Source organism: Neomonachus schauinslandi, chromosome 12 (genome assembly GCF_002201575.2).
Source record: "Neomonachus schauinslandi chromosome 12, ASM220157v2, whole genome shotgun sequence".
Lineage (NCBI taxonomy): Eukaryota > Metazoa > Chordata > Mammalia > Carnivora > Phocidae > Neomonachus > Neomonachus schauinslandi.
In genome coordinates this window covers 16,051,673-16,069,889 of record NC_058414.1, presented here as the reverse complement: position 1 = coordinate 16,069,889, position 18,217 = coordinate 16,051,673, and the positions used below count along the sequence as shown (strand labels likewise).

General features: G+C 42.9%; 1 protein-coding gene across 22 annotated transcripts in view; it reads right to left on the bottom strand.

Moving 5' to 3' along the window:
• Window positions 1-18,217, bottom strand: part of NRCAM (neuronal cell adhesion molecule) — a 72,409-nt gene that overhangs the window by 20,463 nt on the left and 33,729 nt on the right. For 5 of the 22 annotated variants that reach the window (XM_044920038.1, XM_021682911.1, XM_044920039.1 and 2 more), the window contains 9 exons: window positions 17,007-17,131; window positions 14,886-14,987; window positions 10,872-11,069; window positions 10,700-10,770; window positions 9,118-9,343; window positions 8,611-8,726; window positions 7,009-7,213; window positions 4,441-4,563; window positions 3,392-3,568 (listed from right to left, as the gene is read on the bottom strand). In XM_044920038.1, coding sequence (XP_044775973.1) covers window positions 3,392-3,568; window positions 4,441-4,563; window positions 7,009-7,213; window positions 8,611-8,726; window positions 9,118-9,343; window positions 10,700-10,770; window positions 10,872-11,069; window positions 14,886-14,987; window positions 17,007-17,131 — 1,343 coding nt within the window. Of the gene's footprint in view, window positions 1-2,307; window positions 2,344-3,382; window positions 3,569-4,440; window positions 4,564-7,008; window positions 7,214-8,610; window positions 8,727-9,117; window positions 9,344-10,699; window positions 10,771-10,871; window positions 11,070-14,885; window positions 14,988-16,532; window positions 16,563-17,006; window positions 17,132-18,217 lie in introns of all 22 variants that reach the window. The other 17 variants (XM_021682910.1, XM_044920037.1, XM_021682913.1 and 14 more) reach the window with 8 other exon arrangements.

Here is an 18,217-nt window from a genome sequence, read left to right as displayed (position 1 = left end):
GGAAAGAGAGAAGCAGGCTTCCCGCAGAGCAGGGAGCCCAATGTGGGGCTTGATCCCAGGATCCTGGGATCATGACCTGAGCTGAAGGCAGACGCTTAACCGACTGAGCCACCCAGGAGCCCCTCTTTCAAAGAAAAAGCGAAAAACCATAAAAATATGAAAATTTAGCAGGATCATAGAGAACTTTCCTTTTTCTCCTCTCTCAGAGAGTAAATTGTATGGAGAAGAAAAAGAGAATAGAATTCATTCTGAGATCAAAAAAAGAGATTTTTTTTTTTTAAAGTTTTTTTTTTTTTTTTTTTATTCATGAGAGACAGAGCGAGAGAGAAAGGCAGAGGGAGAAAGGCAGAGGGAGAAACAGGCTCCCAAGGAGCAGGGAGCCCGATGCGGGACTCGATCCCAGGACCCTGAGATCATGACCCGAGCCGAAGGCAGACGCTTAACCATCTGAGCCACCCAGGTGCCCAAAAAAAGAGATATTTTTAAGGAAAGAAAACCCAGGATAACAAATTATTTCTTGAGCTGTTAAAGTCTTAAGGCATTTGCCTTCATTTTATGCAAGCAATGTTCAATGGCTAGTGCACTATTAAAAGAAGCAATGTAGAAAAAAAATAAGGTTAGGTTTAGGTTTTCAAAACACATTTAAACCCTATTTCTCTTCTTATCTGAGATCCACCCGATTTCAACATCAGGGGTTTTGTGAACCTTCCGACAATCCATTTTTGCTTGTCTCCATCATCGTAAGCAACTCACAATTCAATTTAGTAACATTAAATGGTAGAACCTAAACTATTTTAATAAGGATTTCTCTTAATTGGTTTTAATTCATTAACATCAGTGGATAATTCTTTTTTCCAGTGAATGCATGCTGTCTTCTACCATGGCAAGTCAGTGGGAAACTCAGGCTCACTCACAGACAGCCCTCTTACAGAGCAATTAACGCAGCTACTGACTCCAGGCAGAGCCCTGGGGACGCGTCCACCGGCATCGGGAAGGAGGCCAGGCTTTCTCTGGAATGCTTCAGTGAAAGGTTACCAGGGGAACATAGCAGGGAATTATTGTAACACAACCAAGGACCTTAATTGATATCTAATTAAGCCTGGCAAGGCGCATACACGTAAGGGGGAGGCTTCTATCTTTCTACCATACTGTGGAAATTTTGAATTTTCACAGCCTCGTTCTTTCAAGACTCAAAGCACACAGATAACATTATTAAGATTACTGAACGTGGCTACTGTATTCAGTCACTGCAAAATCTATTTGATATACAGTTTATTATTTACCAAGGCTATGAATGTAAGTGGATTTCTTATAAAAAAAAAAGAATAAAAGATCTGAATCAGGCTTACTCACACAAGATCTGAGTAATTTCGGGCAAGGCACTTCTTTCTCTTGGTCTTCTTCTTCATTCCTGTTTGTACTCAAGTCTGTCAAAGTTTAAGACCACCCCTGGCCAGGGGGACTCCACCGGAAAACAGTGCCCTGTGGCTGGGACTCCCAGCTCTTGAAAAAGCTAACAGATCAACAATGGCCAAGGGCCAAAGATGGAGGAGGATCTTCAGGACTGCCTCAGGGGGGAAGGCCTATCCCAGTGGATTTAAGCACTGCTCTCCCAACACACCTTCCTCAGGCAGAGAGCTGGGAGAGACAAAGGAGAACAAAAGTACTCCACTATGCCCCAGGGGAAAGAGATGTGTGCGGTGTGGTGAAGACAGGATGGATTCACACAACTGGGTAGAGCATGTAGGCTGACAGGAAGACTTGCTCAGAGGGATCCTGGTGGGGAGACTGTGGGTTCAGGGCCAGTTAGAGGGCATCACTAAGCCGGAACTCTGAATGGACGGTGTGGTGTCATGTCAGCAAAGAGGACACTGTGTCTACAAGGAGTAGGGCTAAATCAGATGAGAATGGAGAGCTCGGCTGATCCGAGTTCTTACAGGCTGTTTGCAGAACAGGAGGAATATTTCTGAACTCTGAGCATGTGGTGTGGCCACAGAGAGGATTTGTGACAATCCACAGTTTGGGTGCTGTCTGATCCAGCCCCAATCCCATCATTAAAAGCGAAGATGAGGGTTTGTACCAGGGATGGGTCTTGTGAAGAAGGGTTAGTAGAATTCAGTGTGTGGCTTTCTAGTTGTGGAAAAGACTAGACATGAATTTTCAAGCCAAGATCTTCTGAGATCTTCTTTTCTGTTTGGTGTTTCAAAGCTCATTTTATATCTTTTTTTTTAACCCATGCTGCACTTCGCCATGTTTAACATTGCAAATTTCACACATGTATAAAGTCATGCAGATGAATGATTTTACCTTTGCCTGCACCTACATCAGGTGGAGGAATACCAGCTTTAATGAAGGGAAACAGAAATAGGACACTATATAGTTAGATGTAACACACCCATGAGCATGTAAAGCGATATAAAAACACTTATTAATAATGCCAAAGCATGCAAGAAGAATGAAGTGTCCCACCTCAGGTACAGGGGACAGAGATATGTTGGTGTCCCCAAGCTTACCCAGCAATCAAATACATACTTTCCTTAAGGTGCATTATCATATTTCCCTCTTATGGAACAAGGCTTAGAGTATTTCAAACCAATTTTTGGGTAGAAATGTCAATTCCTCATGCTACGGAAGATAATCAAATAAATAACCCTCAAGAAATTCTACGATTTAGTGACATGCAAAATCAGAAAATCTTTTATAAAATTTTTGGACATTTTCATCGAATCGAAATTTTTTCAAAATAGTCAGGAAGGAATTATTAATTCCTTTTCTTGATACTCTAATGGGACTATTTTGCTTTCTCTGTACCAGATGGCATACCAAAATACAAAGTCCCATGCTCAAACACAAAACAAAGGCACTATTTCATTACTGTTTCATATTCCTTGCTAGAAATCCTCAACCAGAATGTGGCCTAGCAAACTATCTTCTGGTGTCTCAAGACCAGAACTAGAATTACATCTATTTATTTGCACATGGATATGTGTGGCGGTGTGCGCATACATGTGTGTATTACATGTATGTGTATGTACGTGTGTACGTGTGTGTATGTATACATGTTAAGTTGTAGACAGGAAAACACATTGCCTTGAACTTTGAGTTCCTGTGTGGCAAAATGCTGTAACTTCCCACTCTCACCTCAACATTTTAATGTCAGTTTAAAAATTTCACACAGACTCGGAAAACAAATATCCAATAGTTATTCTAACATGAATTAAATAATTGACTTTACAGATGTCAGGATGGGAAATTACAAACAAGTGTTCGCATTAGTTGGGTAAGATGGATCCTCCACGGGAAGAAGGAAAGAGAAGGCATACGCTCAGGTTAAAGACTTTGGTCTCGCGACACTTAAAAGTTCCGTGAATTTTATACATACCCATCTTACCTTCATCCACAGTTGTCACTGCCTCCTCTGTTATTTGACTTCCGGATCCTGCTGCTGTTTGTGCATAAAAATAAAACTTATACCGCGTGCTGAAATTTAAATTTTTTAAAGTCCAGCGTGTCTTGTTGGCAGGAATTTTCAGATCCACCAGTGGGCCTAATTCGTGGGTGCTGTTAACTGGCAATAAGAAATAACAGAGAAGCGCATTCCCCATTAATTGCTATAGGAATACTATTACAAATAAATGTGTCAAGCAAAAATGTCAAACTTGGATTACATTCCCTGTGTAATCCTCTTCACGCCTTGCCCGACATAACTGTCATTAGCCGTTTACAGCTTCTACACGATCGCAAAACGGGGGGAAATATACTCCCCACCCGCTTATAAGTGAGTGGAATTTTACGGCTGAATTCCAATAGCATTTCTTTTCTCTGTGTTTTTGCAGGTGGTGTCATGTACTGATAACCCCAAACCTTGTCCTCAGAGGCCTTGTGCCAAAGGAACCCCTCTTTTTCTGTTTCTTTTTTCTTCTTCTTCTTCTTTTTTTTTTTTACAATTTTCTAGTTACAGATAACTAATGCCTACCTAATCTAACAATAGCATCCACCCCATGGTCAAAGGTCTGTAGGATTCTACAGACTGCTTCATTTTCAACAGCATATATGTCTTTAGAAGTCTGATATGAAGTTCCTTCTAGAACACCACTTGAAGGTATATGCATATATTCTACAGCGCTAAAGAAATAACCAGTTTGTGGGCGCCTGGGTGGCTCAGTTTTAAGCATCTGCCTTCGGCTCAGGTCATGATCCCGGGGTCCTGGGGTCGAGTTCCACATCGGGCTCCCTGCTCAGCGGGAAGCCTGCTTCTCCCTCCCCGACTCCCCCTGCTTGTGTTCCCTCTCTCACTGTCTGTCTGTCTCTCTGTTAAAAAATAAATAAAATCTTTAAAAAAAAGAAAAAAAGAAAGAACCAGTTTGTATTTTAAGGAAACAGCTAAGTTTTTTTCCTTTTGAAACCATATTCCCCCCTTTTCTTCTCCCAATAACTTACTTGGCTGATACTTTAAGGTGTATTCAGTCAAAATGCCATTCGGGCGGCTCGGTGGGTCCCATTCCAGAGTGAGGGAGTCTAGTGTTGGGTTAACAATCTTCAAAGAGGATGGAGCACTGGGGACTTGGAGTGAGAACAGAGAGTCAACAAAAGGGTTTTTGGATGTTTCAGTATGTATTCAGGTGACATGCTACACCATGTTCACACCATTCACCAAGGTTTTCTGTAACTCACTCTTGCTCCCGATTCAGCCAAAAATACACTACCAGAAACCCGTGATGAGAAACCATCCAGCTATTCCTGTCCTCTTCTTTCTCATCATTTCCATTTAGACTCATTAAAGCCATCCTCCAAAATACATAAAGACTTTGCCTTTAGATGAATCCAAACCAATATTTTTAAAGGAGACGGTACTTGTTTTGTGAATGGTGTCTTAATAAAAGCAAACTGGTGAAACTATTCTAACCAGACCTTTGGGTAGATGCAGCTGTGTTCTGGGCTATTAAGAACTGTTTTCTCCAACAAATCAGGTGTCTCCAAACAGCCAGAACACGCTGCCTGCTGGGCTCTGGGCATGAGCCAGCCTGCCCAGGTGCAGAGCGGTTCTTATCTGGAGAGCTGACAGACGCCCAGAATCTCGTGGTGATGGACAAAAGCTGTGGTGCTGGCAGATCCCCTCCGCCCCCCGCAACTCTGGGGACGACCCGCAGGGTGTCAGGTCCTCTGTGGCTGAGGCTGGCCATATGTGACCAGAGGACACATGCCCGGTCTTCTTTTATTCACTTCCTCATGAGGATGATGGATGGAGGCAGCTCTTCCTCACGGTCGCTAGCTCTTCTACACACCCACCATATTTCCTAGGCCCATTAATGGCACCCCTGTCTCTCCCGTCACTCTAGCCAGAAACCAAGGAGTCAACCCGAATTTCTCCCTCTGCCTCATTTCCTCCATCTCCTGGGACACTACATCCTGTCAATTTCATCTCGTACATCTCAACCATATCCATTCCCTACTCTCCTCTCTACCACTGCCCCACTTGAGGCCCTCAGTGGCCTGTGACTGAGTCCTGGCACATAGTTCTCAGCTTCCCTAAGCCACTCCTCTCAGAATCTGACGATAGCCAAAAACCCTCCCCGGAGAAGTAAACACATATTGCATATAAAGTTTGGGGGTTCATGGGATGCCTGCGTGGCTCAGTCATTAAACGTCTGCCTTCAGCTCAGGTCATGATACCAGGGTCCTGGGACCAAGCCCCACATCGGGCTCCCTGCTCTGCGGGAAGCCTGCTTCTCCCTCTTCCACTCCCCCTGCTTGTGTTCCCTCTCTTGCTGTCTCTCTGTCAAAAAATAAATAGAATCTTTAAAAAATATAAAAAGTAAAGTTAGGGGGTTCATGGAGCTCTCTAAACCCATTCACTGACCCCCTAGGAGACTAGAGTCTTCAGGTTAAGAGCCTCTGGCTTATAGGTTAATACCCATAGCATATAAGACCATCCATGGTATGGGTCCACCCTTGCTCACCTTCCTCTCTTTCCTCACCATTCCTGGTTGCATGACTTATAGTTCCTTGAGGGAGCCATATTGTTTCATACCATCATGTCTGTGGACATATTACTTCCTCTCTTCTTTATCCTTTAATTCGCTGGTCATCTCTACCATGACACCTTCCCTGAACCATCTCAAGGAGCAGTGAGGTTTCACTAGTGAAAGCCTCAAGAGGAAGAAGCCTTTAACCTCTGAAGGAGCAACAGACCGAGGACAAGCAATTGCCATAGGATGGGAGTGGGACACAGGATGACCCTCGGAGGATGTTGGGCAGGTGCCAACATCATGAGCCCTTCAAAGGAGCCAGGACCCAGTTTGTCTGTGAACTACTTGTATCAAAAAGACCTAAGGAATCCACAGAAGTTATTTGGCTTATTTTTAATATGGGCTTGAAGCAAAATTCAAATGGGTGAATCCTTATCTTTCTTACTCTACTGTCCCTCTCTCCCTCATCTGCTAGGCTCTGTGTCCCTGTGTCCAAATGCCTTGTGCCCCACCCCTGCCTCGATGGACATTTGATCCTCCTTCCCCCTCCCCTTGCAATGGCCCCTTCTTGCAATGCTTTTCCTTTTCTTCCCAACCCATTTTGTCAAGACTTCCAACCTTCTACCTCATCTCAACTTCAGCAGAAACGATGAAGGTGCACCGGGAGAGAAGTCAACTACGACTGACAGGATTATTTTTCTTCCCAGGTGCTTTTCTTAGGCTATCACATCAGTGCTCATGCTTTTCAGATGAAGGAAGGGAGGCTTAGAGAAGTTACAGAACTCCCTGCAGGTCAGAAAGTTAATGACCCAAATAAACATCAAATTAGCAAGGTTTCTGACAGCGTGACTAAGTGGGGAGAAAAACTTAAGTCAGGAGAGGACGGCTTGGGGCAGCATTTTGCGTTGTGAAGCCTCCCACGTACCCTCGGGCCACATGCGAGCTGACAGGATGCCAGCTTTGTGGGGCCCCTTCTGTAATGCAAAGCGTCTCAGGATGCGCCATATGTTCTAGGATCTCAGTCACGTCCACCCCCTACCTCCTTCTGGAGTATTAAAGACTCTGTCGGGGCTGGCCGGGCCCTCCCCTTTCCCGTTGACCACGCGGACGTTCAGCGTGTAGTGGCTGAAGGGCTCCAGCCCAGGCAGCATGCCGTGAGTCTTGCTGCCCTGGAAAGTGAGGATCTTCTTCTCAAGGTGGCGTCTGTTTCTCTTAGACGAACTCTGCGCCTTCCAGTAGTAAATCTGAAAGAGCACGGGCAAAAGTCAGGGACAGGTAAGGGAGCAAACAAGCTTCCTCCTGCTCACGAGATTCAAGTCTTATGGCTGTATCCTAGATAACGTCCTTGGTGCATTTTAGAAGAAGACTCCTGGCAAAACTGAGAGATATTGATTATGAGGCAAGACAGAAGAAACCCAAACATAATGAGGGAAATGGAATTGAGAATATGTGATGCAGCTGGGCTATAGACTACTGGGTTGGAGGAGCGTGAGTGAAATAAATGGAACAGCATGACACCCACGCAGATCTCTCTAGAACATAAGGGAATGGAAGATGATGGAACGATTGAAGCGTCTTACTTATATAAAATATTCTAAAAACAAAAATTACTGGCCAGTATTTATATACTCCTCCAGAGCTAATATAATGTCATGCACAATATATCATTTAGTTTAATCCTAAAAGCCACGGTGAAGCTTTTATTATTATTATTCCTTTAGCACAGATGAACCCCGGACCTCTGAGTGGCTTGCCCCCAGCCACTGGGCAATCAAAAACCACAGTGGATCCTCCACGCCAAGTCTAGGGCTTTCTCACTAAGCCAAACTGCATCACTTCGTTAATAAATACTTTTATTTTTGGTATTAAATGGCAGGCACAGGTTTTGGAAAGATGGGTAAGCGAAGGGTTGATTACCTTTGGCTAAAAATCCAGAATTGCTGTTTAATGAGTGCTCTTAAATTCTCCTTAGAAGTTTAAAGAGAAGTCAACATATATACAGAATCTGGCAATGTTAGAGAAAAAACCCCAACACGGAATATGATGCAGTACCAAAAGTGATTTCTAGGCGTCAGTTTTAACGACCCAGAGCCGTGACTTTCTTCGTGGGTGCAAAACCAGTTCCTGGCACATCCATCACAAATCTCTACGCATCAGTCTTTCCATGCTTCCCAAGAACAAAGATAAATGATGGTCGTAAGAATGACCCTGTTGGGACTCTACAGTTTGAAGTATAATCTGAATGATTTTTTAAAAAATGCCTACATTATTTTCAGGACAATTTTGTGCGTTTAACGCATGTGGTCAGTATTGCTTTAAAGCTAGGTGCATTTGGTTGTATTTTCGTTTCTTAAACACTAGTTTTCCCCATTTTGTGCCTCTGTTAATTGTTTAGTTGGAAGAACTTTAGGCCATCTGTGGGAAAAATGGAGAAAAAGTTTCTTACCCCCTCCCCCCCCCCGCCCCCACTTTGGATGCAGTGAGGTTTTGCTTCTGCTCTAGCTAGGGTTCTTGAGACATGGCCTGTCTGAGGTGATAAACCAGATGAACTCTCAAGGCCTCCAACCAAGAGAAGTGCATGTGGCATTCGCTGAGGGCCTGTTCCTACGGAAAAAACGCAAAAAAATCTCCCTTCACTTGCCCGATAGCCTTGCAGGTGTCCTCGGATACTTTTCAGAGGTACGGGGTCCCAGTGCACCTCAGCTAAGGTACTGTTCACCACGTTCACGTGCACATTTCCGGGAGCCACCATTGGGACTAGGGAAAAACAGGAAAGGGGGCAGAAGTAAAAATGTTATTTTGCAATTTCATGCAAAAATGCCACTAACAATTTTGGCTTGAAGTATGACCCAGCTTTATTCTATGAATTATCAAGGATTGAAAGTAGATTTTTTTTTTTTTTTTTTTTGGTATCTGTTCATCTGACTTGGTGAGAATAATGTATCTTTTTAAAAGTAACGACACTTGACATTCTGAACCTATTTTTTACATAGCAGGCTGTTTGCATTCAGGAATGTTCAGTAAAATTTCTGCCACCTCCGTCCCTCCCAGTCTACGCATCCCCTGGACATGGCCTTGGTTTGCACCTTGGTAAGTCTGTGTTGCTGGTATAAAGGAAAGTATCACTGAAACAGCATCGAACACTTACGGTCTTCTCCAGAATGCCCCATGACCACGGCTGGCTCTGGAGCAAACCCCACGTCATTCAGGGCCTGCACTTTTATCAGGTATGGAACGAAGGTCGGTGTGCCCGAGACAATATATTTGGATACATTTGCCACCACCACAGACGTCCATTCATCGTCACCATCTTTCTGGCGCCAGCTCACTTTGTACTGAAGGCCTGGCCCGTTAGATTCGAAACCATTCAAGGGCTGTAAGAAAAGCCAAATAATCAGAGCTTATAAAACAGACAGATTGAGCAACCTTTTCCCCGGAACACCAAATTCAATTCCCAGACTTAAGGAAAGTGAGCACTGAAATGTTAAAATGCGAGCTATTAACAATGTCTTCCAGGGACCTTTTATCTTTTTTTTTTTTTTTTTCATTCGTGCTGAGATTCAAAGCTTGTCTGCGATCAACATTTCAAAGGTTGTTAATTTCTATCTTGAAGTTGTACATACTACATAAGCCTCTCAAACTGGCTCCACAGTCAAGGGTGGGTGACTTAGAGCATTTCAGTTACATAGTTTCCTTTATATATCCCTGTCTGTGTGACAGTGCATCATTCTCTATTTTACTTAGAGCCAGAAGCTTGTGAACTGCTTCTTTCTTTATTAAAAAAAAAAAAAAAAGTTGGCTTGTTGGGGCGCCTGGCTGGCTCTGTGGGAGGATCGTGCGACTCTTGATCTCGGGGTTGTGGGTTCGAGCCCCACAGTGGGTGTAGAGAGTACTTAAAATAAAATCTTAAAAAAAATTGGCTTGTCAGTCTATCCTGTTTTACATGTTGGTATGTATATAAATATGTATGAGTATGTATGCATATAAGTGTGCATGAATAGGTCTATTAAAATAAGTTTTAAAATCACCCAAGTGAATATGTTAATTTTCCAAATCCAGAAAATATGGATAAACCAGAAAAAAGAGAGAGAAAAGCAGAGGCAGAAGAAGAAGTTGACTACTTGGAATAACTTGGTACATATCTTCTAGATGGCTCTCTGTGATGATGATAATACCAGCTAGCATTTGTTGAGCACATATATGTGCTAGGCACTGTTCTAGGGTCTATATGTATTTATTCCTTTAATTGTGTGAGGTTGGTTCTATGACTTGTCCCATCATACAGATACATAATGGTGATGTTAAGCAACTGGCTTAAAGTCACTCCGTGAGTGGCAAAGCTGGGATTTGCATCCATTCATTTGGGCTCCAAGGATTAAGCTTTTAACTGCTACACAATATCTCTTAAAGAAAGAGATGTAATATATATTTTTTCCCAAAATGGATGAAATGGGATTTTAATACATTGTTTATAGAGAGAGAAAGAGAGAGCACGCAAGTGGGAGGGGGGAGGACAGAGGGAGAGGGAGAATTGCAAGCAGCCCCTCGACACAGGGTTCAATCTCACGACCCTGAAACCATGACTAGAGCCGAAATTGAGTCAGAAGCTTATTAACCAACTGAGCCACCCAGACGTCCCAATACAGACATTGTTTAAAAACACCTTTTTTATTCCCCCCCCCCACTCTAAGATACACTGAGAAAAGCTGAAGGCTTCATGCTGAGCTCACCTTCCAGGTAATCACCAAATTATCAGGCTCTGATCCCAGTCCTTCCACAGCTGTGGGATTTGTATCAGGTTCTGGAAGTTAAGCAGCCACATATGTGTAAGTTTGCGTCTTTTTTTTTAAAACAGTGGAAAACTTTTCTACTTCATTTCCTGTCACAGAAGCCTCACTTTACCTGCGGCTTTAGTCAAATACTGTTCAGATGCCTCACTGGGCAAGCTCCTCCCGAGGCTGTTCACGGCCATCACTCTGAAGGAGTAGTTCACGTAAGGCGACAGCTTCAGCTGGGCTGTGGTCTGCATTCCAGAAACCTCGGTTTGGAGGTGCCACAGCCCTGCCTCGTGCATTGCATCTTCATATTCAATGATGAATTCTGGCCACAACACACACACACACAGAACCCAAGACAGTGAGGTCAGCCACCCAAGGGTACGTCCGAGGATAACGAACAGAACAATCTAACAAGACTAGCTGAACATTGGTTATTTCACTTTCAAGAAAAATTCTGTAAGAACATTTTGATTTAAGAGTTCTATCAGTATCCTCAATATTTAAGCATACCCAATAATATTTAGTATTCTTTCTCTAGCATGCTGAGTTGAGTTACTTAAATCTGTTTAGAAGTGGTCTCCATATCCTTAGGAAAGTTTCAATATATGAAAAGATGCTTAGGGTTTCTTTCTTTCTTTTTTTTTTCCATAACAGGAGAAATTAAAGATCAGGAGATACTACTTTCCACTAAACATACTGGCAGCAATCAAAAGTTCAACATACTTTATTGACTATTACACAGGGAAACAAGCATTCTCCTATGTTCTTCCTGGGAAGTTTAAATTGGCACAACTTCTATAGAGGACAATTTAGAACATCTCACAATATTCAGCTCAAATATCCTTTGACTGAGAAACGATACTCCTACCAATTTATTTTGAATAAATGTGCTCATGCATATGCTCAGAGGCACATGAAAAGGAATCCACATTACAGCACTGTTTGCAGCTGAAACAAGCTAATTGCAAACAACCTAAATGTTCAGCACCAGGACACTGATCAAATAAATTATGGTGTATCTGACACAGTGGAATATTCTGCAGCTGTAAAAACTGAAGGGGGCTACTCCATATGCCACCAAAATGGAATGATTTCTGAACTGCATTGTTAAGTGTAACCAAGTAGGGTACAGAACAGTGTGGAACACTTGGGTAAGAGCACAAAGATGGACTGTAACGTACACACACACCTATATGCTTGAATATACATGTATTGCCTCCTGGAGAATACACACTGACAACACTGGGGTCTTGGAGAAAGTGGGAGTTAGAGATAGGAGGAAGACTTACTTTTCAGTGCATACCCTTTTGCATCTACTAAAAATTTGTGGCATGTACATGGTTTACTCCCATTAAAAAAATAGGTATTTAGATACTTACTAATTGCCTATAATGTGCCCATGTACCGTGATGTGAATTACAGATACAAAGGCGAAGTAGCAATGCTCTGTGTTGCAGTGCTCCGAAGCTAAGTAGCTCAAGTTCGCCTTTCAAACTCCATTCACTGGCTGGTGATCTCCAGTCCCATAAACTGGTGACTTGCACATTTCTCTCGGCAGCCCCTGCCTCTCCCTTGAACTGCACACTTGGACAGCTCATTGACTCAACAACTCCATCTGCTTCTCTCTGACAGCATGACACACTGGTTACTGCCAGGAGTGATCCTGATCTTCCTCCCCGGCTGGCAGTGACAACTCAGCTCAAAACCTTGAAGCCCGTCTTAGATTCCCTCTTTGTTTCCTACTGTCCATAGTTTTGTTGGCTGTACCTTTAAAACATGCAAAATCTGACCACTGTTCAGCACCTCCATCCCTCTCGGCCCTAACCCAAGCCACGGTTCTCTCTCTCTCGTGTGAATCACTGCAAAACCTCCCAACTCATGAGTTCCCAGATTTTCTCAGCTCATGGTGCACGCAGCATCTCAGTAATTTTCTTCATGGTTCCCTTAGGCCAAAAGAAATATCTAACACTTCCACGTAAGTAGTTAGGTCCATACAACTTAATAAATTTTCATGTCTTCACAACTTAAAACCTATTCGGCACTGCATAGCTTCTCGAACCTTGTTAAGACACCACCTTTCTCATTCCCTGTTACACACTGATTTTCATGCGGTACTTGCTTTTCACCACAGCAAAGGCTTTGCAGGCACGGCATCATCACAATATGGTACCGCAATATCGTGTGGGAACCATAAGCTGTCTTGAGCTCGTACTTTATGTGGCGTCTGACAGATGTGACTGTTTTTTAAACATCAAAATTGAAAAGTCAAAAACTTAAAACATATCCCGAGGCACCTTGTGAGTTTGCTGAGGTTCTACAGGGTACTTCACAGAGAACTGTGGTCCTACCTGGTCTCCCTGCTTCCCCTCTTGTTCTTCTATAGACCATTTTCACTTTTTTTTTTTTTTAAAGATTTATTTATTTGAGTGAGAGAGAGAGCACGCATGAACGGGAGGGGCAGAGGGAGAAAGAATCTCAAGCAGACTCTGCACTCAGCTCGGAGCCCGACACGGGGCTCAATCTCACCACCCTGAGATCATGACCTGAGCTGAAACCAAGAGTCTGACACTCAACCGACTGCACCACCCAGGCTCCCCTAGACCATTTTCAATAGAATAGCCAGAGTGATCCATTAATCACTCCTCTATTTAATTCCCTCCAATGACTTCCAACACTTACAATGGCCTACAAGGCCTGCCCAGTTCACACTCTACCCCTTAGTTGCTGCAGGAGCTCAGGAAGAGCGTGGCCTCATGTGCACACACTGCAGCAGATCCTTGGGAAAGGGGCAGCAGAAGGAGCCTGCTGTCAACACTCCTTGTGGCGGGTTCTCTTCTGAAGGGAGATCTAAGTAGTGTGTGTGTGTGTGTGTGTGTGTGTGTGTGTTCTACATATATATGCATATACAATGTGTATTGCATTTTACATATATATATACATATATAACAATATTATATGTAAAAGAATAATATATTATTATTAACATTATTTTATTTGTGTCCTCAGCTAAAATATAAGCTCTATGTAGGCAGAGATTTTTGACTGTTTTGTTTTAGAACAATGCCTGGTACATTATAGGCACTCCATAAATATCTGTTGAATGAATGAGTGAATGAATGAAAGAGTAGAAATGCTTTGAAATCTAATGGTATTTAAATATAGGTACAAAGGGTCTCCACGCATCCTAACCAGCTAAATCTGGCTACTGTATTGAATTAACTGGAAGACTGAGCATGAATGATTAAGGGTTCTGAGCAAGGACTGAATACTCAGCTGAGAAAAGAATACCTTGAAATAACACAAGATGGAGAGGAAGTGTTTGCTGAATTTCATCGGAAATACTCTGCTTTATCAGTGGGTGCAAGAAATCAACACACACATCACTTCAGAGTAATCTGAGATACTTGTCAGAAAGGAATTTAGCTTTCCTGCAGCATATGCCTGAAGGTCATAATATATTACAGGCTTGTGATACTCTCTCAAGTATCTTTTCACTTGTCAAATGTCTAAGCACCTCTAGAGTCTAATTTTATGAAGCTCTTCCAGTATCCTTACAGTGGGGTCCCTCCCCTGACTTTGCTCCCTAGACTAATGTCCTGATGGTGAGGAGCAGACACTGTGGAATGTGCCTCTTTTTGCAGCGGCTGAGGGGAGGAAAGAGGCCCACACTGGAAGGTAATAGACCTACTGTCCACACCCAGCTCTGTGACCAACTGTGGGTCTGCAAAATCACTTTACTCACCAAATCTCAGTTTCCTAACACACACACTGGCACAACAGCGCCTGGTCCTCCTCTCCTTTCCTCCCGCATTAATGGGTGAAATGAATAGCTTACAATGCGTCATCCTAGTATGGGGGAGATTTAAGGTGATTCTGACGGATCGCATACACAAAAGGAAAGTGTATTTGCTTAGTTCACATCTTTGGCAACTAAGTGGCGTCCTATCCCAGAGGCTGTAAGCAGGAATAACTCAGTCTCCGAAGAGAGGAGAGTGATAGATCAACGTGTTTGTTTTACTAGTAATGAAACAGAGAATGCCAGCAAATGTCTTCTGTAAGGGATTTCAATTGCATGTGATAAAGTGCTTGGGAAATGGTGGTGAAATGTATCGGTGACAAAGACAAGGCTATGACATACTTGTAATAGGGCTGTTGTTGTCATTGCCTGGCGTCCACGACAGCTGAACACTTTTGTCGAGTTGATCCGTCAATTCTAAATCAAAGGGAGGATTTGGGACATCTGTAGACCGAACACACATACCACCGTTACCCATCCATTCTTATGAGGTTCTCATTTACCCGTGATAGTACTCACGGGGTGGTGGGGGTGGGGATGGGATGGGGTGGGGGGTGGTGTGGGGGGTGGGGTTGGGGGTGGGGGGCATCTTAAAGAAACAGCACACTTAATGGTTAATGAGCATGCATCTGAAATGAAATGGGAGCCACTGAGGTTGCTGGGAACACACAAGCACACCCAAGACCTCCTCCAAGCAAGGAGTTCCGCTTGCTCCTTTTTCAAATGAAACCACATCACTGGTGACCAAAACCAGTGAGGTGGGCATACATGGTTCACCAGCACTCTCAATGTGTCTTCTCACAGACATGAAGAGCACAAACAGAAAAAATAATATTGAAGCTTAATTTCTAATAAATGGGAGACAGAACGGCAAATGCTGAAAGACAAATACAGGCAAATATAATGTACTGCTTAAGAAGACCTCAATGTTCTTTCTGAAATGTGTGAAGTTATAGATTTTGGAGCTCCTGGAGAATATTTATATTTTTAGGGGAATTCTAAGATTGATGCTATATAAGTAGCCCTCAGCATGCATACCTCATGCAGAGGCTCATAGAATAGTCAGGCGGGCCCATGGGGACACGGCGTGTGTACTCTCAGAGGACAGTAGGGTACAGACACCTCTGGGCTTTTCCTGACCTTGCTCTTGGGAGTGACTGTGGCTCTTGGGGAACCAGAAGCCATATAGAAATATGGACACTTCTTTCCTGTCAGTAAAGAAACAGTAAATATCTACCAAGGGCAGTTCTTTTATAGCTTACCTATTGATACTATGTAAAATCCAGCTGCGTGTATGCCATAAAATTAATTTTTGTATTTATAGGCTGAATAAAGATGAAGGTTCCTTAATCAAAAAGAGTTCTGGAAATAATTTCCGATTTATTTTCCAGGCTCAGAAAAGTCACACAACCCGGAAGTGCCCTCCTTTTGGTCTTTCTTTAGTGATTCATGTTTTTTAACGCAATGAGTTATTTTTCTCTAATACAAAGGTCAAATGTTCTAAACATTCACTGTTTTCCTATGTAAATTTCTGGAAAATGGAATCCCCAAACGTCTGTGTTTCCGAAACAACTTTTAATAGCCTGAAATAAAAACCTGATTTGTGGAATGATCTTTGAGATAGTTTTTTTTTTTTCATTCTGGAAACAGTGGAGGACAGCTTTTGAAAAAGCATGATGCTATTTTACAAGGAAATTATACCAAAGAGGGACTTTTATCAAATGAAATGACTTTATAATAACACATGAAATATTTAGCAATGAGTGGTACTACACTCAGTGAAACATTCCAGAGCTATAATGAAGGAAATGATTTATGGCAGTAAATGAGAGACAGAACAGAACGCTGGACAGAGCCCTTGTCCTTAAAGCAACACAATCAATGATGTGGCAGACAAAAGAGAGGAATTATTATTATTACTATTATTATTTTTTACACATGTGAACTTGTTTGACAGAAAACAGAGAAAGAAGACTCATATTAGTTTACCGTAAATAGGAGCTGGAGTTGGAGTAGGAGCTAGAAAGGACATTAATATAAAGGATTTTAATCAAAATTAGTCATGGAAAGATATAAGATAGCACAAGAAGACAAAGACTGACCATGATTAAGATTCTAAAACCGAGCTGTACGCTAGCTGTGGGACACGGCATTGGTAAACATGCAGTAACAACGCGGGGCGGGGGGGAGGGATCTTTCAATCTTAAATCAAAGTACATTATTTCTCCCGATTTTCTTGTAAAAAAATCACTACTACGCACAGCCATCATTTTATTCCAGCGCTGCTGCAGTAGTATATACTGAAATTACTGCCTCAAAGGCCTCTCTCAAAGAAGAAAAGTGTAGGTATTTAATTCCCCTACAAAACTGTAGAACTATAACAAGCAAGCATTTACTCTGGACAGTTTTCCTTCTGACCTAACACAAGGCAGCCAGCAGTGCTGGGTGTGTTCTAGTTCTTACCAACAACGCTCAGCACAGCACTGGCAGAAACGTTGTCCAGAGTTGTGTTGGCCACACACGTGTAGGTCCCACCATCATCATCCCTTACATCAGCCACCACCAAATGGTCCTTGTCCACAGTGAACCTGTGAAGAAAACAGGTTCAGAGCAGCTGAAACGGACACCCGACCATACATGATGGATGTTTGCTTTACTGGCATGAAAGAAACTCTGTGAATTTGAAACAAAGAGAGAGAGAGGACAAACATTTGCAGCTAGTTAGGGCAGAAGTCCAAAAAATATGTCTCACCTTGATCATGACAAAAGCTGGAAGACAATTAGAATGGACTAGAAGCTTGGGTTAGAAGGGATGTCAAGTCATTTCAAGCACGCCCCTGGAAGGTTAGGTGCTTCCCTGAAGACCAGGGGGGCACCCAGAGGTGGGGGGGCAGCTGCAGTCACCCTTACTAGCAGGCTCTCTTGTGGCTTCGGCTGCTAAGGAACATTTGAACACCACTCATTCAGCTCCATTTCTAACAAAGTGTGTATTTTAAAATAATTTATCATTGACTGCAGAAATTTTGTGCCATTTTTGCCGGGTGCATGAACTCTCATGGGAATGCAAAGAATAGTATCAACTTTATCATAAGGGGACAGGATGACTTAGATCAGCGAGCACCATGGAGAGTTCTCCAGAGGTTACTAGCTGGCATGAGAAATTACTCAGTAGGTCAAAAATCCATGTAAATAGGATTCATGCATGATTCTAATGAGGATGCATAAATCATTCACTGTCTTTGCAGGGAATTTCCAAGTTAAAGTTTTAGCCACCTTCACTCCACGGTCATTTCTTCCTATTTCCTTCTCATCTTTACCAACTCAGATGCTACAAATAAAACTGGCCAGGTGGGGGGTGCCTGGGTGGCTCCGTCAGTTAAGTGTCTGCTTTCAGCTCAGGTCATGATCCCAGGGTCCTGGGATTGAGCCCCACACCCTACATCCGGCTCCCTGCTCCGCGGGGAGCCTGCTTCTCCCTCTCCCTCTGCTCCCTGCTTGTGCTCTCTCATGCTCTCTCTCAAATAAATAAATAAAATCTTTAAAAAAAAAACAAAACAAAAACCTGGCCAGCTGGAAGCATAAAATTAGATGGAAATTCTGGGTATAGAGGAGAAGGTCACATAGTTGTGTGTGTGTGTGTGTGTGTGTGTGTGTGTGTGTGTGTGTGTGTGTGT